General features: G+C 44.9%; 1 protein-coding gene across 1 annotated transcript in view; it reads right to left on the reverse strand.

Annotated features, from left to right (window-relative positions):
* Positions 1-23291, reverse strand: part of LOC126527940 (uncharacterized) — a 51827-nt gene that overhangs the window by 24679 nt on the left and 3857 nt on the right. Inside the window, exons 2-11 of the mRNA XM_050175777.3 lie at positions 15106-15191; positions 12381-12451; positions 10823-10952; positions 7886-7995; positions 6289-6379; positions 5330-5469; positions 3795-3938; positions 3322-3412; positions 2304-2458; positions 690-797 (exon numbers count right to left, since the gene is read on the reverse strand). Of these exons, the coding sequence (XP_050031734.2) occupies positions 690-797; positions 2304-2458; positions 3322-3412; positions 3795-3938; positions 5330-5469; positions 6289-6379; positions 7886-7995; positions 10823-10952; positions 12381-12451; positions 15106-15178 (1113 nt within the window). The 5' untranslated portion in view covers positions 15179-15191. The remainder of the gene's footprint in view (positions 1-689; positions 798-2303; positions 2459-3321; positions 3413-3794; positions 3939-5329; positions 5470-6288; positions 6380-7885; positions 7996-10822; positions 10953-12380; positions 12452-15105; positions 15192-23291) is intronic.

The following is a 23291-nucleotide window of genomic DNA, read 5'->3' on the forward strand; positions in this document are numbered from 1 at the left end:
ATCAATCAATCAATCAATCAATCAATCAATCAATCAATCAATCAATCAATGTGATCCCAGCCTATTTATCGACGCTTGTGATGGTCAAACTATAATGCTTGTACCCAATCATGTTTCTAAATACCCATACAGAACAACACTAAAAATAAATCAACCAACAGACCAAGAAGTCGCTATATGTAGCGACGAAATCGCTAAAATGGCAGCACTAGAATTAATTAATTAATTAATTAATTAATTAATTCACCAAATGAACCAACCAATGAAGCAAACAAACACTTAGCTATTTAATTAATTGATTAATTAGTCTGTCATGCAGCCAGTCAATCAATCAATGTGACCACAGTCTATCCCTGCAAAATGTCTTTTCTCATCTCACCACCTAGCTCTCTGTACCGTCTTCCACTGCCTCCCTCTTCCATCGGAACCCGTCGTGTGACTTTGATAGCACTGCGGTTACCTTCTGTATGCACGACTCAATTTCTTGCTCCTATAATATCAACTATGGCATCGAGTATTCCCGATTGCTCTCGTTTGCCCCGTTTTCACGGATATACAAACCGGGTAACGATAATAATAATCGTAATAACGCCTTGCAGCACTGGACCGCCCGAGTACATAGCGATTCGGTCGGTTCCCTGTCGCGGCCTTCTGTATGACGCTTGACATCGTGACAAAACGTGACTTACCGAAGTGAAGTAGAAAGTCGTCACCAAACGCGAGTAGTGCTCGTCCTCGACGGTCACGTTCTGTCTCACCGATTCCCAGATGTCGCTGGCTACGCCGCGAATCACGGCCTGCGGTTGGACAGGCGCCAAAAAAGAGGAAAATGTGGTCGTGTGTAAGTACGTTATTTCATACTCCACATACTCCACTACATGCGTGTCAGTATTTGTCGAGGATATGTATGTATGTATGTATATATATATATATATAACCGTGTCATGTTTTTCAGAACACTATATAATCGGCGGCCGTAAGTAAGTTACGCACATCTTCGATCTTGCTTTGCGTACAAGTGTCTTTTTTTTCTTGTTGGAAGAATGCAATCGTTGTTCCAGTTCGTAAAAGTGGCAGCGTGAGCGGCATCAAAAGTTGTCGCCCGTGTCACTCTTGCCTCCGTTTGCAAAAAGTGTTCGAAGTAGCTATGTTTACTCATCTGTCGTTCTTATTTAAGCATAAGATTAGTATATGCCAACGTGGCTTTGTTCATGGTGGGTTCGCACTTTTTACGTGAATTCATCTTGCACCTCTAACGCTATAACACGTCTTGCAACACAACAAAATACCTTGCGTCATGATCTCGATATATTCAACTCCACTTTTTGCCCATTATCTGACTTCTGTCTTTGAATAATTCAATTTTTTGTTGCATTTTGTACCATTGTTGTTCGATACATTCCGTTTTGTCGTTCGGTTTCGTGTTCTTTGTATAACACAAGTGCATCACTATTAAAACGTAAAGCTGTTCTTGGACACTTTCAGGAAATAAATAAATGAAATGAAACAAATAAATGAATGAAATGAAAATAGTTTCGTGCGCATGCTTCGAAGTCGCGAGTTAGCCTCGACCGTAGCGCCACCTTGCAGGAGGCGGCGACAGAAAGGGGTCGCTTGACCGGCGGATACTGATTTCAAAAGTTCATACCAAGCCTCAGCCTCTCTTTCCTTGCCTGCCTTGTATCGGTATACGCACGACGGGTCTTACGCTTCAGTCTTTTAAATTTAAGTAGAACAAGGCAGAGAGACACAGCGACCATCTTGATGACACGCACCTGCACGCCGTTTCAAAGGCGAGCTCATATCATCATTGTCGCCATCCTCGCCTTCGTCATCAACGTCCCTGAACCCTTTTGTTCTTCCTGGCTTTAATCTTGCCGGGCTGGTGCGGTAGTTTGCGAAAACGTGATCTCATTCCCGTGGCGGTCCAAGGCAGAGCTTGAAAAATTCGCTTTATGAATCGAGACGCGCGCCAAGTTTGACAAACGTTGACGACGGTGACGTCGACAGAGCTCGCCGTGTATGCGTCCCTGCTTCCTCGTAACGAGTGGCGTCCACTTCGCAGCCGTTAGCGGCGGCTCCCACAGAATAAGAATGGAAGCCCATCTCGAAGGCCATGCTACTACGGGGAGGGGTATGAGGTCTAAAAGACCGATGACGTTGCTTAGCCGCCATTTTTTTTAGATGCCACCTGTTCGGCCCAAGCACCGGTTGGTTGGCTCCCGTGGCCCCCGTGAATAGCAGCGTCTAACGTGTTCGTTGTATTTACGAACAAGCCGCGCAGCAAACGCTGTGACACTGACCTGGCCCACGTAGTAGAAGTCTCCGACGAGCTCGAGCATCTCGGCGGGACTCTTCATGGTTTGGATGTCCTTGCTCTCCATGGTCCTGGAGAAGTAGGACTTGGAGATGTGGTCGATTGTGCAGGCGCCCTCCTTGTCGAACCGATACATGACACCTACGAGAGGAACGAGGGAAGGGAATGCTTACTCGAGCATCGCCATGCATAATTCCAAAGTGCAAGAACCAACGCGGGCGCGGGGACATCGCTGAAACGCTCTGTGCTTGCCATATCAATGCAGTGAAGCAAAAGTGCAAAGCAAGCGTGCATGACTTCGTAGCGTTAAACACCGCAGCCGAGCTTTTTTCCACCGTTTTTTTTTTTTCTCACGTGATCTGGCGTCTATGCGGACTACGGGAGTGTTGTCCACCTCTCACATTCAGATGCACGGGTTTGTGGCAAGTAGTATAGCTATGACGCTACGAGACAGTCACTGAGGTGAGGGCAAACAGAGAAATGCCCTGTCTGAATACCTTGTCTTCTGTCTTAAGTTCATCCCGCGTTCGTCTCTCTCTTCTTATTCTCTCCCGTTTCAACTATAATCTTCGCCGCTCAGTTCGATGAAAATTGAACCGATTGTTTTTTTGATCGCTAACATTACATAGCGGGTGTAACAATCGTTAGAAATGAAGAGGCGTTGCCAGCAAGTCGAGATATTATATTTGCTGTAGAAAAAGAAAGGAAATTTTGATCAGTGCAAGGCGAGACGGGACAAAAAACCACGCGGCATAAATAATAATAATAGTATACTATTATTATTATTTATGCCGCGTGGCTTTTTAGCAGTCTGTGTTCATTAACTCGTATATTATAATATACGAGTTAATAAACACAGAGTGCTAAACGAACGCTGTGCCCAAAAGCAAGCGCAGATTGAGGAGTATGTGCATATATGTGAGACTGCGACTTAGGGAAGGCACGAGAGAGAATTTCTGCCTTCTTCCTTTTTCTTTTTGACAAACTCAGTAACTGCTTCAAACCCGAGTTGAAGTCGTGGATTTCTGCCGTCGTGTCTCCGGTGTTTTGGAAGAGTTCCACCCTCGCGAGCTTGTTGGCGCCGTCGTACCAGATCTGAGAGAAAGCAAAGGAGAGAGAGAGAAAACATTTTTAATGAGAAAGCGGTAAGCGGGATAATTAACACAGCGCCGTGCGCGATGGAGTCGTGTACCCAAAGCTTCCCACGAATTATTAACCTGCGTAACGGGAACACTAAGTGAAAAATGCAGTAAAAGACCTCGTTATATCGAAATCGCTTCTTTCGATACATCGCTTTATTCGAAGTTTTTCGTGATCCTGCAAGTGCAGTGTGTGATCGAGTCGTGTATACCTGAAAGTTGCTCAACAATAAGAACATAGTGCAGATAGCTGCAGCAAACCTTGTTTTATAACGCCAGGCATATGGAATTTTGCCAGCGGGAAACTCGGACTGTCCAGCTATATTGCCGCTGCTCACCTTATTCACAGTGACGTGCAGTTCGGGCTTCACACCTCGCGTGTTGTAGTAAATCTCATACTGAAAAGAAACCTGCTGGGGGAGTGTTGGCAGCTTTTTGGACGCTGGGTTCTTCTTGCCCTCGCACCCAATGCCAGTCTTCAGCTGCAGTAAAAAACAAAACAAAAAGGATTCCGGTAGAACCCATCAATCGATGACAGTCAGTGTCAATGCGGCAAAACTTGCGCGAAGGCTCGCCCGGTCAATCAATCAATCAATCAATCAATCAATCAATCAATCAATCAATCAATCAATCAATCAATCAATCAATCAATCAATCAATCAATCAATCAATCAATGTGGCCAAGGACAACCCTACGGTCCTAGTGCAGGCGGGCGCATATACATATTAAAACCGAAATACAAAGCAAGCAAGTAAAAAAAACAAGCTGCAGAAGAACATAAGTAAAAAGAAATAATGAATAAAGAGGACAAATTATCAAGAGTTTGCATACAAGAAAACGCAAGGTAAATACAAAAGAAGAAGCTGGAGAAAGACTGTCGAGCAATGTGTGAAACTACAAAACAACAACGCAGAGCTATGGAACTACTAATAATCGCCATAATGGCAAACATCATGTGGCATCGGATCACAAGTATCGCAGCAGCTCAGCGCTACGGTAATGATTGTAAGCATGGGCATCTTAGCGGAAAGTCATGATACAATATTATTATTAGTGCGCGTCAGACTTTAATTCTGTGGCAAAAGACACTTGTGGAGGGTTTATTGGCGCTGAGGCCTAACTGCCGTCCAAACATGGCGAGCGCAACGTTCCAAGGCCTGCAGTCCGCCTGTCGCGAGCCTCTCTTCACTTATTCTTCGATGCGCCGCGAGAGCAGGGGTTTCCAACAGATGCCTCAACGCGTGCCCGTTGACGCAGCCTGCATCGTACTAGACTTACATCACACAGTATTGTGACGCCATCGCTACGCCAATACAGCATCGCACATATGAACCAGGAACTAGAGAGAGAGAGAGGAAGAATGAAAGGCAGGGAGGTTAACCAGACTGAGTCCAGTTTGCTACCCTACAGGTGGGGAGGGGAATGGGGAGTGAAAGAGAGGGAGAAAACGTGAGTCTATACCGCACTTTCACATGCACTAAGTAAGCTGCAGGATGTCTACAGTCGGGCACTTATTGCCTTCAGGTAGTGAAATAGCGCTCGAACTTCTTTCTGCACTAAACCAGGAAGCTAGATACAGCTAAGTAGGGCAGGGGTACGCAAAACAAATGCTCTCGAATTCAGAATGAAATGAGGCTATATGTAGTCGCAGCCATGTTAACAACATGCTTCGTGCTGTCAACGTCACCATGCGTACGTTCATAAATGAAGACGTGATTAAGCGGAACATGCACTTGGACCCTGCGCGAGTTGCACTTAAGACGAGAGATGCTGTATACTCAGTACAAGTCTGTACTGTGCTGCTTACAGAGCGTGCGCGTATAGTCTGTTTGCCACAACTTAGCTCGGCCGCTACAACTCTCGAATACTCACGTTCATCTGACCAATCTTGGGGGTGAACGGCTCAAAGTTGTAGTAGTCGAAGATAGTGCGATTGTCGCTTTTGTCGTGGTTGATCTCCAGTCGGACAGGAGCCTCGCCCTTCTTGACACCATTTTCCGCCCAGTCGGCCGCTGAATCAATCAATCAATCAATCAATCAATCAATCAATCAATCAATCAATCAATCAATCAATCAATCAATCAATCAATCAATCAATCAATCAATCAATGATGGTTGTGTTGATACATTGGTGTTTATCGATGAAGATATAGTGCCCAGGAACTACGTATTGGTCTAGCTACTTGAGCGCTGCAAACGCAATGCTTTAATATACATCAGCTGATCGTGAGGCTATGTACAGGCCGATAGAAAGAGAACGTGGAGACGGCCTGGGTTGATCGCATAAAACAAGTACAACAAGACGTACAGAGAAGATAAGTTATGCTATGACACATATAGAAGGCATATTGTACAAAACAAGAACACAGGCACACAAGATAAGTGTGCAGCATGAGTAATAGAATACCGTTGAAGAGTAATAATGAGCTTAAGATTATTTGATCTGAGAATTAATAGCAGTGCATTAGAAACTCAAAGACGGCGCTCTGTCTTTGTCACTTTCGGCTCCAATAACTGAAGGCGAAAGAAATAACAAAGATCCGGCGTGGGGTTCGGCGTGCGCCTCCACCTAGCGTGACGTAGCAGTTATGACGACTTTTAATCAGCCCCAATAACTGGGTCCCGACACCCAGCGCTGCCCACGACGACGACGACGACGACGACGACGATGATGATGATCGCACACAGGTGACGAAGAGGAAAGACAAACGTATGATGACGATAATAATTACGTAGAGACGAGGAAGAAGTTGCACAGTATGAAATTCCAACAATGTCGTGTATTATATTACGCCTGTGTTATACTGGTTGAAACTAAGCACTGCACTTACTCCGGACGTAGATGTCGTACTGCTTCCCGTTGAAGTTTCCCTGGAAGTGGTTGGTGCTGACTCCGCGCACTGTCGTCTGCTCGACGTATTTCTGAAACGTTTACAAGATTGCCTTCAGATACGCGGCGCGTAGACGAAACACGTACGCTGGACAAGTATGCCCTTAACTGGTTGCTTAATGGCATCGTCGATGGAGCTAACGCTTCTCCGGCGGGAATTTTTTCTAACAAATGTAACAGGCGATCCACCGGCGTTTCGAGCAATAAAACGCTACTTCGTGCTAACTCGTGTGAAATATTTAATGTGATACTGCGTAACCAAAAGAAAAAGAGAAAAAAAAGAAGAGGGAAGCCAAAAGTCGTCTTGAGCTTTTTTTCCCGTTTTATTTAGTACTGAAGGTTGACAGTGTCCCTCTAGTTTTGGGCAATATTATAGAGAGTACCCAAAATATCTCGAAACTGGTACTATTATCACCACTCCTACAGAGCGGACGGTTATGCCTCCAAAATGAGCAGGTTCGCAACCTCGACATTCGCTATAACGCAAGTAATTAAGAAGAAAGTAGCAACTGAATTTCATCTAACCCCACAAAGCTCCAAGAGCATTTTACACCAATTAGAATTAGAACAACTTGTTCACCGTTATTTCTGGCCATGAACGGTACATTCTCACAAAAAACACTGAAAGGTTATTTGCGTAAAATTATTTTAGTACAGCGTTTTATCACTTGGTAATTGGTAGGCCGAGCTGCCAATAACTCAAAACTCGTTCTAGTGCGTCAAAAAAAAAAAAAAAAAAAAAAAAAACTGTGCTTTGCCTTACATATCAGCATTATCAGACGCAATTTATGATGTCCGCAGGAGTAGATAACATAAGGGCGTTCGAATATTAGAAACCTTCAGATAACGAATCGAATGTTGCTCTATTCGAATCTGTCTTCGAATCAAACAGTAACGTACCATACGTAAATGCGGTCATTTTTCGAATAGATTTCTAATATTTGAAATGGTCAGCGGCCGTTGGGCGGTCAGGCATAGACTTGGAGCAGAAGTGCAATAACCCTCATCCAGACGACCATTGCAGACGTAAAACGCGAGACGTTTTCTAGTGGCCCACACTACGGCCACTCAGGGAGCCAATTTTTCCATCTAAACCGCTATCATTTCCATTCTGCGAAGAGCCCATGGTATGCAAGAACAAACTACATCCCTGCTTCTAATTTTCCATTTGTGCTCTTAATAAGCAAGGCTTCATAACGTAGGGTATAATGACAGAAACTTGTTAACGTTACTGATATTAGGGTGTGAACATCATGATACAGTAACGCTAAAAACAGCTGTTCATTTTTTGTTCGAGAAATATTCCAGAAGTATTCGATATTCGATTCGAGTGGATTCTCTCCTGGCACCGTTCAGTTCGTAGTCGATCCGTTCTCGAAAATCAGTTTCGACGCTCGTAGAATGCTATATGTAGCCCGAAAAGTGAGCACTTTATCTAGTGCGCTGTTTCCAAGAATTATACTTCGAGTCAGCGGTAAAAAAAAGGAAACATCGAGTAGCGTTTCCCTACATTTTGAACAACGAAATCAAGTACCCACCATGACGTTGGCCGGAACGCGGAACAGCTGGGACGAAGGACCGACATAGACAGTGTTCTTATCGACGACTGCCTCAGTCTTAGACAGATCCATTATGACGCATACATCGTCTGAAATAATCCGAACAGAGTAATCAAATAAAATGAGAGAGAGAGAGAGAGATAAAAAAAGGCTTTTCAGACATCACCGCATGGAAGCACGCAAGATTCTTGCCCAGTCACTATGCGCAGATAAAATATAACAAAAAAAAATGTTGCGCACTAATAGACGGCAAGTTTGTACCTTGTAAGGACGCGACAGCATTTCAGTGTAAACCGCGCCTCATTATGACACGATTCGTAAGAGCTCACGCGACATAATTAACAAAGAAGTTTCCGTGCAAGTTGCTGCGCGTTACTCCAAATAAGTTCAGATTCTTACTCGATACAGACTGCCCACGAAATGAACACACGCATAAACAGGGCAGGCGCTGGACAAAGGCAGGAACGCACAATTGCGATTACGTTACTCGTGATTGATAACTTTGTTGTTTTTATTACGGCTTGATTGATGATGTTTAGGGCTAGTGTGATGCTCCGTCGATAAATCACTGCCCATATTACTGTCCGAGTCCATTACACGCGAGCGCTCTGACACGGGCCCGTGTGGACTAAATTCGGTCTTCCGTTTTTTTCCGTTGATATTTTTCCGTCCAATGACGAAACATCCGGTTAGGTTAGGTTAGGTTAGGTTAGGCTAGGTTAGGTTAGGTTAGGTTACATTAGGCGGGGTTCTTGCGTTTGGTCCTGATAAAGACTAAAAAAAAAAAGATTTTTTTTATGGCGTTCTGTATGATATGCTAACCCATATTACGACGTGACAACTCTGTTGCTATGGAAACGGTTGAGCGTCGTATGTATCCTATAAGAACGTCCAGCGCATGCAGAGGCAAACGGACATTCCGTGGAAGCCAAATAGACAAGATTATTCAGGCGCCGCTAACGCTCGGGCGCACATTGAGTCATATCCCACGTACTTTCTTGGAAGCGTCAGCATTTATCGTGCTTTAATCTTACTCCTTACATATCTCCTTACATACCTTACCTTTAAACTTACTCCTTACATATCGACAGGCTTCAGAAAGTTCTATATAATCGTTAGAACAATTGAACTTCAACTTACATGCAAATACCACGTCCGCTATTGTTTTTCTTTCACGCCCCATTTCTTTCTCTCTCTCCCTCTCTCCAAGGTCGTTTCAATCCTTCACCTCCTTCTTCATGCCTAAAGGTACGAGGGTTGATCCAGAAATAAGCTTCCCATCAATTTTAAAAACAGACAGCATTGTTTATTTTCATAGAAATTTACATCATTGGAAAGATGCAACTTTGTTCTATTTTTCTGCATAATCGCCGTGTTTTTCTATGCATTTTTGTAGACGGTGCTCCAATTTCTCTATTCCAATGTCGTACAACTCCGCCGCCAACTGATCGAGGAAGCGTCAACCCTTTGACTTCATCGTCGCTCCGGAAACGTTGGCCACTGAAATTTTCCTTTAACTTGGGGAACAAGGGATAATCACTAGGCGCGAGTTCTTGACTGTACGGTGGGTGGGGCATGACAGTCCACCTAAAGTTTGTCAGAAGTTCCTTGGTTTGACGGGAGACGTGAGGTCGGGCATTATCGTGAAGCAGCGTTACACCGGCTGCCAGTCGTCCTCGCCGGCGGTTCTGGATAGCTCGCCTGAGTTTTGTTAGTGTTTCAAAGTAACTGTCTGAGTTGATTGTCGCCCCACGTTCTGTGGAATCGATCAGCAGTATCCCCTTACGATCCCCCAAAAAGAAACACTGGCCATGACTTTGCCAGCAGAAGGAATTTGTTTGAACTTCTTTGCGACTGGTGACTCTGGCTGACGCCTCTGTTTGGATTTTTGTTTCGTTTCGGGAGTGAAATGAAACACCCACGTTTCGTCTCCCGTAATAATGGAGTCCAACAATCCCTACTTATCTTCTTGACACTTGTGAAGAAATTGGCGAGCAGAGCCATGGCGTTTCTCCTTGTGGTCTGATATCAATAGCCGCGGAACCCATCGAGCACAACACCTGTGATACTCAAATTTTTCAGTCGAAGCTTTTTCCACTGTACCGTAAGAACTGCCAGAAGTCTGAGTAACAAGTTCACGGACGGTGATCCTTCTGTTTTGAAACACTTCGCGTCGGACCATCTCGATAACCGCCGCCGAAACTGAGGGTCCTCCACTCCGTTCTTCATCGTGGACTTCCTTCCGACCGGCACTAAAGTCCCTGCACCACTTTCGGACGTGTTGAACGGACGTACACTTGTCGCCGTACACCTCTGTCAACCGACGATGAATATCCACGGGTGGAGTCCCTTTGGCGGGCAAAAGGCGAATTACGGAACGAATCTCGCTCTTGGCGGGATCAACAATGGGAACCTCCATGTCGGACGGCTGCTGAGCCAAGAATGAGCGGCGCAGCGAAGCGCGGCCGGGGGGAATCGAGAGTTCGGGAACAGCCGCGCGCAGCAGTGTTGCCGGATTTCGCCTCCCACCTTCCCGTGGGGCTGGAGCTCTTTGGGAACCTTATTTCTGCATCAACCCTCGTATGTATAGGCATCTATGGGGAAGCGGAAAGAGAGAGAGAGAGAGAAAGAGAGAGAAAGAGAAGTGGTTCTTGTGGGGGAAAGGAGGAAAGGCTGGCCTTATCTTCTGCAACCCATGCGGGAGCACGGCTCAGTGCCAGCAGGGTGGGGCAGATGGGAGTAAAAGAGAGAGAGGGTAGGAGGGAGAAAGGTAGAGGAATCTCCATGTTTGATTAAAGAGCCGTCTCTATCTCTCTCTCTCTCTCTCTCTCTAAATCTGCTCCTAGGCACCATTTCACCGGCACTCTTTTTTTTGCACTTTACGAAGGCAAAACGAGCGGCTTCAGTCGTACTCACCGAGGATGGTGACTTCTTCGTTGGTTTCGAGAAAGTAGTACATGTACGACGTAGTTCCTTCGATGAGCAACTCCATGTAACCGGTGCCGTCCTCCCGGTTGTGGTACTCCCTGATAAACTCCGACTCATTCTGCGCGACAAGAACAGCAGTCGGATATAAGTGAGGACACGTGCTGGACAGTTCTGTCAGTACGAGCAATGAAGCTTTGTTAATTACGCCTCTCTATAGCTGTCCGCGACCCTTCTAAAAAATAGTAACGAATTTATGCGTTTTCTCCGACTCGGTTTAGTCATTTACTGCAACAACAGCAAGCTGTACGAGACCATTCTGTGAAGCATACGCGACAGATCCTTTGAGGCTTTGCGTTTCTTCGGATCAACTTGCCGTGGCAAAGAACGCTGTAAAGAAGAACTTCACTTTGGCCTAGTTCGTATTTACTGCTTATCATATTGACCGCAAATAAAGACGGGGACAGAGGGAGAGAACACATAAACAGCACGGGCGGCTGTTACAGATTCTTACAGATTCTCCGCTTTTAATAAAATACTGTTCATAGTAACGAAGTCAATTTTTTTTAAATCGTAGGGCTTCGTTATAGCGAGGGTTCGCTGTACTTGTACTACTGCATCCAAATGCCCGCACGGACGCCTGCACTCTCGGTGTCCGCACGACGCACAAAGCATGGCACAAATTGCCAAACCGCCGCTGGTTTTTCATGTCCTGAAGAGCTGTTTATGTAAGTGTCGTTATTGAACTTCGTAAAGCGGGAATTGCCGTTATGCCGGATTTGCGTATGTAGCTATATTCAGCTCGACCGAGTAATATATACTTTCTTTAATGCGAAGCTTTATATAGGAAGCTGTCAGTATAAGGTTACGCCAGGTCATTTAAAATTTTTAGGTGCACCTTAAAACACCTTTTTCTTTTCTTTGCTGACAAACCCGGCGAAATAACGATACAATCTTAAGTTACACGTAATGATGTCTGTCCATAATTCTAAATATAATGAAAATATATGCATTCGTTAATTAATGAAGCTTAGTATAACACTCAGTTACCAGACCAAACCTTGCTTTTGCGGGGAGTGTGAAGTGATAAGCTAACTTAGGAGCCAATCTGTATTATCTATCTAGTAAGGGTTCATTTAAGGTATAGGCACGCTACCGTACGACAATTTGTGGGTCCTGGGTCCTCTGGGCATGAAGGCCACGTCACCCGCAACAAAAGTCCGAAGCTCTGCCCCTTTTAGGCCTACCGTGCAACTGGCGCGGAAAACGCACGATCATTGGTGCAACGATTGCGTTATAAAAGAGGAGGAGGGTAGCGAATTGCTATTGGTCGCCGCTCGACACTCTCCACTGCCGCTCCTGCTCTCGTACTGTAAACACGAAGGCACCAGGTTCCGGCCAAAAGGACATTAAAGTATTTATACCCCAAAAGCCTACTCTTTTTATACGCTTAATGAGGAGCCACCACATAGCGCTTCGCGCAACGGCATTTCCCCTTAAGAGAATTTCGGCCGTATTTTTTTTTTTTTACAATGTACAGTCGACTTACCTTTCCAATGTGCGTAACCTCGGCGTCGACACGGAACGACTTGGACAGCACATCCGAAAACCCTTTATAGGCTGGAAAGTAAACGGTGTAGCTGTGTTAACACCTTTAATCACTGGACGCGTGATTATTTATTTACGGCGTAAGCGCTCAGAAAAAGCCGGAGTGGAATGGCTTTCCTTATGACCTTATGGCTGTCCAAGGGCTCTTTACTACTACTACTACTACTACTAGTTATTATTATTATTATTATTATTATTATTATTATTATTATTATTATTATTATTAGGCTAAAATTTGATGATGCAACATCCTGAGCAGCAGTTTAAAATTTGAGGGTACCCAATTTCGGTCCCGTCGATTGTGTTCGCTTGTTGTCTTATTGTGGTTTATACCGGCGCTTCGAATTGTTACAGTACCACAACGTACCCCCGAAATACCTCTAATAAAAAGAAGCATATTGTCCGTAAGACCGCACCAAAACGGAACAGAATCGCGGAAGTTGGCTTCCCCTCTGAAGACCTCTTATTGCGGAGAAGTCAGATCTGGCAAACGAAGATGGTTTAAACTCAATAGAAATGCTAAATTAGTTTAGATTGATAAAGTAATCGAAAACTGATCTTTCGAGAATTTTGCGGCAGTATGCTAATTACTAGACGAGAAAACTGGTCTATGTTCCACTTCACTTATTTAAAAATTTCGCGCGTTAATTTCCTGCGGCGGTACGTCATCGGGACATCACGCATTTCAAAGTACTTTATCGCATTCGGGTCGTTACGATTCGGTAAACGTTCTTGAAGCTTCTTACGTTTAGTCTTTCGTTCTTTCAGAATTCAACACGGTGTTATCTTTACTGATAGAGGATTAACTAGGCATGAGCAAACACTGTCGATATCGATGACGTCACCAGCGAGCTGGTGCTGATTCCGTTCTTGCGTTTTTTTTTTCTGGCTTACCAAACGTCTTCCCACGATAATAGTTACTTTCTTCGATATTGAAACAGCGTAATTTACGGCTACAGCTCAATTTATGTTTTTATTTTCTCTTCAGGGAACGCTAAAGATGGACGTAGAGTTAGCCTGCGTTAGTAAATTACACTTCTGCAATATAAAAAACTGCCATTCTCGCGGCTCTAAGAGGCTTGGTAAGTCGTCATATACGCAAGAACGAGGTACGGGTGGCGACGCCGCTGTGATTTTTCTGCAACACTTCGCCGTGACGTCACTGATTTGTGCCAGCGTCTGCATGCTGCTTCCAATGCAGGGAGAGCGGCGGCTGCTGTGCAGAGGCTCCAGTTCCTGAGCGAACGCATAGGGGGCAGTTAGGGGTGCCTTCAGATAAATAATTCTGTGTCATTCGATTTAAAACAAGATGCTTCGCTTTCACGTAATTTATATGCGAATTTGTTGTTTTTAGTTTATATTTCTGGCCAATATCACCAAGCTTGCATCGTATGGAACGTAATATGTGCTGTGCTGTGCTATATCACGCTTCGCTCCTACAACGAACACAGCACTGCACTTGCACCTGTTAACATGCTGTTTCATCGGCACCATTGCTGTGGTGCCCCAGATAACGAGGTTGTTACTCATTTACGAGCTCCTTGATCAGTTATCCGGGCGTCCACTTGCGAATGGTGTTACACGTGTCAAATAAAGTGTATAAGCCTACTTTTTATGACTAACAAGGCACCGCGCGAATTTCATGTACAATACGTTATTCCGCTTCGAAATGAGGAAATATTGGATATGCAATTCGGTGGTTGTTTTTCTCGAATGCTAGTATTCAATGTGACTCGAACACTGTAGCGTTCTCTAAAATCGCTAATTGCATTGCGAAAGCAATAACGTGGACACTCCAGGCGAATTATCGCCGTCGGCGTCGCCGTGATGTTCCATACATATCACCACTACCACGTGTATATATTTGCGTCGCCGTGCAGGTGAGTCTGCGTTGCCGTGAAGGGAAAGCTACGCGGATGGAGTTTCTGCATATGTATTACTGCGCCAAGTAGTCCGGCAGCGCTGGGCAGCGCTTTCGGTTTCTTGAAGCAGACGCCGAAACTGCGCAGCTTCCACGTGTGACGGTTTCTCATTTAGCCAAATCGTGGAAAACTACAGCACAAGGAAGCCATATTTAACACTCAACTGTGTACTTTGTCTTATTTTGGGGATTGTATATCAGGCGTTTATATTTATTTCTTCCTCGTCCTAAACAAACAAAGAATGTGGGACTTTTTCCAGGAGCGCTCTTGTCCCCTCAACGCCTCTGCATATAGCGTTATCTTGATTGCCACTGAAAGTTGTCCGCAAATATTGCTCGTGTGTTCGTTCGTACATCTTGTGAGAGCAAATTTGTGCGTTGCATTCAATACTTGAAAGAAAATGTTTTGACAAAAATATATTACTTAGTTCCGAACAGACAGCTGTCATGAGATGCTAGTTCGTAAATTTCATCCCCATTTAGCGTTTTTTTTTTCTTCTTTGTGGCTTACCAACACGAAAGCAAATGAAAAAAAAATTATCAGCAGTCAAAAGCATAACGAAAAAAATTTTCTCAGAAGTTAGGACTTGGTACTTCTTTCGAATGTTCCTCGTCAGCGTACCGTTATACTGTTCGGTTAAGCGCGCGATGTAACACTCACAGAGGGAAATCACTTTATTTTACGATCGCCTATGGCAGAGTTGTCGGCGCTGGTAGGAGAGGGCGAAATTTCGTTGACACTTACTCGGATTTTGTGCGAAGGTGGCGAGACCGGTGAGCGTCACGCATAATGTTACCGTGATCCAGAACCGCTGCATCTTGGCTGTATACCTACGAGAAATCGAAAGAAAAAGAGAGACAAGATATGTGGATCATCAGCACTATAGGAACGAACGTTATCTGGAGCATTCGAATAGATACACTTATGCACTGAGTATGTGCCACTGGGTGTTTGCCTCCAACAGACAACTTCGACACTGCATACATGGTGTTGGCACGCGTCCACTCTTGGCCCATCACCGAAAACGAAAAAAAAAAATGGATGTGTCGAGGTGACACGTCGGGGTATTATTGTAGCCTTAAATTTATTTATTTATTTATTTATTTATTTATTTATTTATTTATTTATTTATTTATTTATTTACTTTTACTGCAGCCCATACTGGGCTATAGCAGTAGTGGTGATAACGTCATATGTCAATTGCAAATAAAAAGTTGGTCAGGGGCAATGAACGAACATTTCCGGGCAATGCATTCCAACGTTCAATCTTTGAGGGGGAAAAACTATGTTTATACATGTCAGTTCTAGATCGCAATGGCAAAAGATTTAGGTTGTGAGAGCTATGGGTGCAGGAAGGTTCAGCAAATCTAAAGTATTTATCTAAGCGGTTACAGCGTGGAAAGTTAATTAAGGTGTGCAGGAACTTTACGCTTTCTTTGTGGTGGCGTGCTACCAGAGTGGTTAAATTGAGGTTAGACAGGCTAGCAGAAGTTGAAAAATTCCTGTCCTAGCGACGGTAAATAAAACGAATGGCTTACTTTTGTGTGGACTCAATCTTGTTAATATCTTTTTCATGAAAAGGGTTCCAAACTATAGATGCATATTCAAGAATTGGGCTGATTAGTGTTTCGTATGTTAGCAGTTTAGTTCCTTGAGGAGTCACACGAAGGGTGCGTTGGAGATAGCCGAGTTTTTTAAAGTGATTTAGTACATATTACTTCAATATGCTTGCTTTAAGATAAGTTGTGAGAGAATAAGAGTCCGATGTACTCATACTGGGGTAATTTTAGTAGAAAGGAGTTATTGAAAGCGTACGCGAAAATGGGAGGAGTTAAACGCGTAGTGAATCTCATTGAAACGGTTTTGGCGAAGTTTACACTCATCTGTTAGGTGTTACACCATGAGTAGAAGTATGACAATGCGTCGTTAAGAACACTATGAACTTCGGGGGAGTTAATATTGTGGTAGAGGACGCAATCATGAGCACAGAGACGTATGTTAGTAATTGTATACTGTGGCAAGTCATTAATGTAATATTAATGTCTGTCGATCACTATGTTTCATGATTCTGCCGTCGGATCATAGTACAAATGTGAAACGGTTAGTTGAAGCTCCGATTCGTAAACTTGGATATTAACGAAACTTGGGTAGTTGGAGAAGTATGGGAGAGGCCTTTGCCCTGCAGTGGGCTTAGCCAGGCTGATGATGATGATGATGATGATGATGATGATGACGACGACGACGACGACCATGATGATGATGATGAAGCGACGCAGCGCCCCATCCGCATCGAGTGTGGTAGCTTGATGGATGGCCATTGTAACGAAGTTGCAACCAGGATACAGCCAGTCTCAACTGGCGTGCAATCACTGCAAGGTGTATACTGTGCAGTGGTATTGTGTTAAGCAGCGAGATTGTCACTTCGAGTGTCTGCTGATGTGTCCGTGAGGTTTCTTGATTCGCGTACTGCACGGGGATGTGCAGAAGTTCACACGAGAAAGCTATCGCTGACTTTGACAAACAACTTCGACGGCTCCTGCCACCTCCCCCTTTTTTTCTTTTCAACGCCGCCCCTCTTCAAAGACAATGCGAGTCTGGATGCCACCGCTGCCCCTATCTCCGCGCGCCTCATTACTTCTTGCTCGCTAGAAATATTTCACGACGCATCGCAGTATGGCCACACACGATTGACTGATTCACGCTGCTGCGTCGAGGGGAGTCAATGACCGCGCAGATCTTTTGCTGCATAGCGACAGAGAAAGAAAGAAAGAAAGAAGAAGAAAGGGGCGAAGAAACACGTACTAGTCTAGTTATTGCTTCGTCTCCTTTTTTGTATTTGTTTTACTTTGCGTTTATCGTCTTCAAATAAGGATTTCCTTTAGCTACCTCCTGCCGCCGGATTTTTGGCCTATCCCCCTTAGTGGGTGCGAGCCATGACAGAGGTTCATCATAATCACCACCACCACCACCACCACCACCACCACCACCGCCAATAACGTCCTTGACAGACTTCCGACATCTCAGATTTTATTAGAAAAATAAATGGTGCCCATCACAATCTTTTGAAGGTATTCATTACAAGACTGCGTTGCTGCCTACCCTCCTCTTGTCCACCCCACCCTCCTCACTAAGCCTATATTTACAGAGGTCCCGTCTGGTAATCTCTCCGCTAGCTATGCCATTTTTGCGAGGAAATGGAATCTGTCGATCACTATGTTTTATAATTCTGCCGTTGGATTATAGTACAAAGTAAATAGTTAGGTGAAGCTCCGATTCGTAAACTTGAATTAAACCTAATTGATTTGGTTCTTCTCTCCCTCGGAGCTTCAGTTCTGAGTTTCAACCGCAAGGACGTTTTTTGGACGCTATGTGCCATATCATTCTATATACACAATGGTCACCGCGCTGATCACAGTTTTCGTTACAATCCCTATTGCACTTCTAAAGTTCATTCAGCCCAAATCGTTCAGGCAACCTTCTTTCTTTTTCTGAAGTGTAATAAACTATTCATTCGTTTCGGATTTCTTCCCAAAATTTTCCGATTTACTAATTATGCATTGCAGTTCCTACAAATATCAGTGCGTTGAAACCCCCTATTTTTGGCCCGTCCCCCGCTGAGGGTACGGGCCACATATTGGAGGATCATCATCATCATCATCGTCGTCGTCGTCGTCGTCGTCGTCATCATCATTAGACCAAACTCCGACGTAGGCAAGAGCCATGTTTGGATGTCACAGAAACAACAATGGCAAATCGGAAGTACTTTAGGAGCACTGCTTCTTGAGCGAGATGGTATACATCATACTGTGCAGGTGCTATGCTATAAAAGAAGACGACCGAGTGAGGCACACAAAGACAGGCAGATGGCGCTCCCTCACAAGTATTTGTGTGCCTCGATCGATCCTCCTATTTTAGTGTGACCCCTGCACAGTATGAATGGGCAGCGTTTGCATAACGGTGTGTGTGTGTGCGCGCGTGCGTGCGCGCGTGCGTGCGCGCGCGCATGTTTAATGTGTTGTTTTTTAAACGTGCCGCAGATCCATCACATGCCGTGAAAAAGCGGGTACATGAGCAGTTTTTCTTACAAGGATAGCGCAATAATTTTCGATAATTATTAACGACGTTATAATTTCAGGCTGAGAGCTAAATAGATTAGACGCTGTTTACAAATGAATTAACCAGTGGAACAGTCAAGATAATGGACTCTGCTTTTGAATATGAAAATGTGCATATATTAAAGGTTGTGTTTATGTGCATTTGTAGAGTACGAATGCATTTGCGGTGCTAGTTGGAGTTGCGGAAGGCGTTTATGCAAACGAGCATATTAAAGTTTCGTATATACGTAAAAAAAGTTTATCTTACAGAAAAGAAAGTGCCTGTTTACAGGCAGTTTCTCCTGATGAAGTGTCTTGCACTCGCACTGTCGATATTCAGTCTCTCTCAAGATTCTCGACACTGCAAGGTCATTTCGGCATGAATTCGATTTGGGAGGTGAAGAACATCATTCATTCATTCATTGAGTTTAACATTTGTAGAAGAATTGAAGAATAAAAAAAACGTACTGTGGTTTTACGTGGCAAAAATATGGTATTATTATGAGGCACGCCGTGGTGGGGAACTCTGGGTTCATTCCGACCACGTGGAGTTCTTTAACGTGCATCCAATGCAGGGCGCACGGGTGTTTTTTTTTTCGTTTTTTTTTTCGCCGCCATCGAAATGCGGCTGCGGGATTAGATCCCGCGCAGTCGGGCTTGGTAGCGCTACACCGAAGTCATCATACGCCATCACGGCGGGTACAACCGAAAAGAGAACGAAACTGTCGGTGATAAAAAATACACATTCAGTTTAATAGGAAAAACATTAACGCGACCGCATTCTTGTTTCTCAGTGGGACTCGTAAATGGCTCGCAATCTTTCCTACGACAGAAGCCCTGTACCGAGGCTTTAGGGGGCAATTGCAGTAGGACTACGTCAACTCAACAGAAGTTAGGGAAAGAAAACTTATGCAGAAGTCGCTTTATTATTTTTTTTTTCGGAACGACCCGCCGTCATAGCTCGCTGTCTGTGGTGTCGTGCTGTTGAGCTTGAGGTAGCGGGTTCGATCGCGGCCACAGCGGCCGCATTTTGATGGGGGCTAAATGGAAAAAAAAAGTTCGTGTACGTAGAGTTAGGTGCCTGTTAAAGGCGGTGAAACTCAATCTGGAGTCCCCCACAACGGCTTGCGTCATAGTCGGATCGTTGTTTTGGCATCATCATCATCATCACCATCATCATCATCATCGTCGTCGTCGTCGTCATCATCATCATCATCATCATCATCATCATCAACAACAACAACAACAACAACAACAACAACAACAACAACAACAACAACAACATCGTCGTCGTCGTGATCACCACCGTCATCAGCCTATTATTATTTCGACGGTAGGACGAAGGCCTCTCCCAACTATCTCCTATTGCCCTTGTCTTGCGCTAGCTGATTCCAGCCCTTGGGCCTGCACATTTCCTAATTTCATCACCCCACCTAGTTTCTTTTGCCGTCCTTGACTGCGCTTCCCTTCCCTTGGCCGCCCATTCAATAACTCTAATTGTCCACCGGTTATCTGTCCAACGCATTACACGGCCTGCCCGGCTCCATCTTCTTTTTTTTTTGTCGTTTTTTTTTTTGCCTCTTAATGTCCACACGAATATCGGCTATCGCCGTTTGCTCTCTGATCCACCCACCGTTCTTTTCCTGTCTGTTAACATTACTACTAACATTTCATGCCCACTGTTTTAATTTTCTATTACCGCGGCTGGGAGTCTAGTACCGCGAGGCCCTATAGGGAAAAGTGCGACAGGGCTGCGTCAACTCAATCCAGTTCGACGAAACGAGATTTGCAGAGCTCTTTTCTTTGAGCCTCAAATACGGTGGCGAAAGCAGAAGATAAAAAAGAAACAGGTTAGACGTATTTCAGCCTCTTGCAGATGTAAGCTGCAATGTTAAGTCGAGATTTGATGACGCAGGCTGCAACACCTGCATGCCACGCGTCGCGCCGCAGGATCGGCCCTAAATCGTAAAACAAAAGAGCGGCTCTAATGCACGCGGAACTCCGAGTTCTAATCGGAACAGAAACGGTGAGGCAAGACGCGGCACCGACGCCCCGCGATTATGTGTCCGTGGCTGCGATATCTCGTCTCTTTTGTTTCCTTATCTACATTGTGTCGAAGAGGGACGCGGGATCGAGGTGGATTGGGGGGGTCGGTACACCGTGCTCGCCGGTGAAGCCAGCAGTCCAGTGAAGTAAGAGGAGGGCGTAAAAAAAAAGTTGAAAATTACATTCTGGGGGTTGTACTTGCCCCCCCCCCCCCCAAAAAAAAAAGAAAAAAAAACGCGATACGATTACAAGGCAAGCCCTAGTTTTTGGAGAGTACTCCGAAACAATTTTGACCACCTGGTGTTCTTTAACGCGCGCGCAATGCACGATACACGTGGGCCTTTTTTTTTTTCTTTTCATTTTGCTCTCATCGAAATGCGGTTGGGGTAATGACCCCTCGCACATGGGCTTACCATCGCAACGACAAAGCCACTACGCAACCGCGGCGGGTTGAAGTAGTACTGGAAAATTCGCGCGAATCGTCTCCTAACTTGAAAAACGAAACTTATTGTTCGATTGTACTACTTTCGCGATCTATAGGATATATATATATATATATATATATATATATATATATATATATATATATATATATATATATATATATATATATATATATTCGATATCACGCTGATAACAAAATTGCAATTGAGCTCAGCTGCAGGCGACGCGCTATCCAACGATTAAAATGATTAAACTCAGTGTTTCGCGACACAAAACAGGACAGTGAAAATTGGGGGGAGGTGGGGAGGGGATAAGAAACCTAGCCCTGCGCAAGCCGTATATGGCTAGACGATTCGTCCGTCCGTCCGTCCGTCTGTCGGTCGCCTGTGCGTCGAAAACTCCTCCGGCGCAACCCCCTGCGCATGCGCGAAAAAATAACAATAAAAAATGAAGAATGAGAAAAAGAGGCGCGCGATTAGCCAACACCTACTAGATAGCACAAGGCTTCGTTGCTCCGATCCATGACGTCGCGCTACCTGGCCCGAAATTTCCATTGACAAGGCTGGCGTGATGAAAGCGGTGACGTCAAAATCACTGTTGCCTACCCGGGAGCATCCCCAAGAGATTCTATGGCACTCGGGCCAGGTAACATGACGTCATGGATCGGAGTGAAAAGGACTTGCACTATGTAGCTGGTGTTGGATTAGCTGCGCCAGTAGTGACATCTTTGCTCTCCGTCGCAGCCGAGCGCGCCCGCCGCAGTTTCTCTCCGGCTACGAAATGGGTAGGCCACGCGTCATACGTACTCCTGAGGAGCAGGCAGCTTTCGATCAGCAACGCCGCGAGCAGAACCGGGAACGAGCTCGTCTACGCCGTGCCGATGCTGCAGCCCGGGCACAAGAACAGGCTCGTGCAGCCGAGCGCAAGCAGCAATTGAGTACCGAGGATCGGGCAGCCTATCAAGCCGTCGTTTAATGAACCGTCGGGATTGACCCCGTGATAAACACCGGGGCCCACGTTTCAGCTTCGCTGGTTAACCATCTGTACGGAGTGCTTGGGTGGTGATTTTTGTGTCTTTAGTTTTTTTCACAATCACTTCCAACTTCAGTACAGCTACCTACCGCAAATTAAGAAATAAAGAAAAGCAGTTTCTGCGAAGCCATGTTGTATCAGAGTAGGGTATCGTAGCTTTTTGTGAAGTTGTCGGTAGCATACGTCGCTCACCTTGTGGTGGACCTCAAATGAAGAAAAAGAAAGGTAATATCTATTTTCATGTTTAGCGAAAAGGAATTATGGCGTTTGATGGAAATGAAAAGAAGGTTTTCTTTTACTACAGTTTCTTTTTTCAGAGGCGCAAGTCAGTGGCCCGGTGAAGCGATACACTATGTAAACCAGACAGTACCGGCAAATAACTATATACGATTCAAGCGATCGAAAAAGTGAGGACAGGGAGTGACATTTGCGTCGGTAAGGAACTTGATGCCGATTGATTTACGGTTGAAGAGAAAATGATTTTGGCGAAAAGTGAAATTATATTTGTGTTCCTGGTTTTTTCTGGTCGTTAGCCGGTTGCACATCGCAATTTGAAAGACCCCCCATGCTTACAAAACATTGTTACCACAAAACACCTATAGCGGTACGACCAGCGAATACAGTACAGAACCAAGACAATAATTGGTGACGGCGTCTTACGTTCGGAAGACCCGAGTAATTTAAATCGCAAATTCAGAGATGAATAATTAGACAGACGAGAGAAGACAGACTTGCGAGTGGCTACACGTCCCAATGAGCAACCAGAAGCCGTAAACATTGCACGCCCAGTTATCTAGAGTAGACGCCGACGGTTTGGCCACGTGACGAGAACAGATGACAGCGAGGTCAGCAAGAAAACAATGCAGACCGATCCTCAGCGGCAAGGAAAAATGATGTCGGCCTAAGAAGTGGAGGCAAGATACGATTGAGCAAGTTCTTATCTTCAAGAAGTTCAGATAAAACGACTAAAACGACAGGGAGGAAGTTCAAGAGCCACGTTAAGCTTGTCTGCGACCGCGACCTGCAAAGGGACGCAGGTGACAGAAGAATGCTCGCGAATGTTGACTTGTACATAATTTTCGTCAACCTTCAGTAAATGCAAGGTGAATGCTTCTTGGCAAGGTCACTTGCCATTATGTTCTCTTCAGTCCGACCGCTCCAGTTATGAAAGAAGAGCTATATACTGAGGCAGAATTGCCGACGACGTATCCTAAAGTTTAAATTGACACTAAAGAAGACTCTGTATCAGTAAATTACCTTTCTGCAATAGCAAACCGTCCACTCTGGATAAGTCAGAAAAGGCTTCGTAAGACA

The sequence above is a fragment of the Dermacentor andersoni genome, chromosome 9, assembly GCF_023375885.2.
Source record: "Dermacentor andersoni chromosome 9, qqDerAnde1_hic_scaffold, whole genome shotgun sequence".
Lineage (NCBI taxonomy): Eukaryota > Metazoa > Arthropoda > Arachnida > Ixodida > Ixodidae > Dermacentor > Dermacentor andersoni.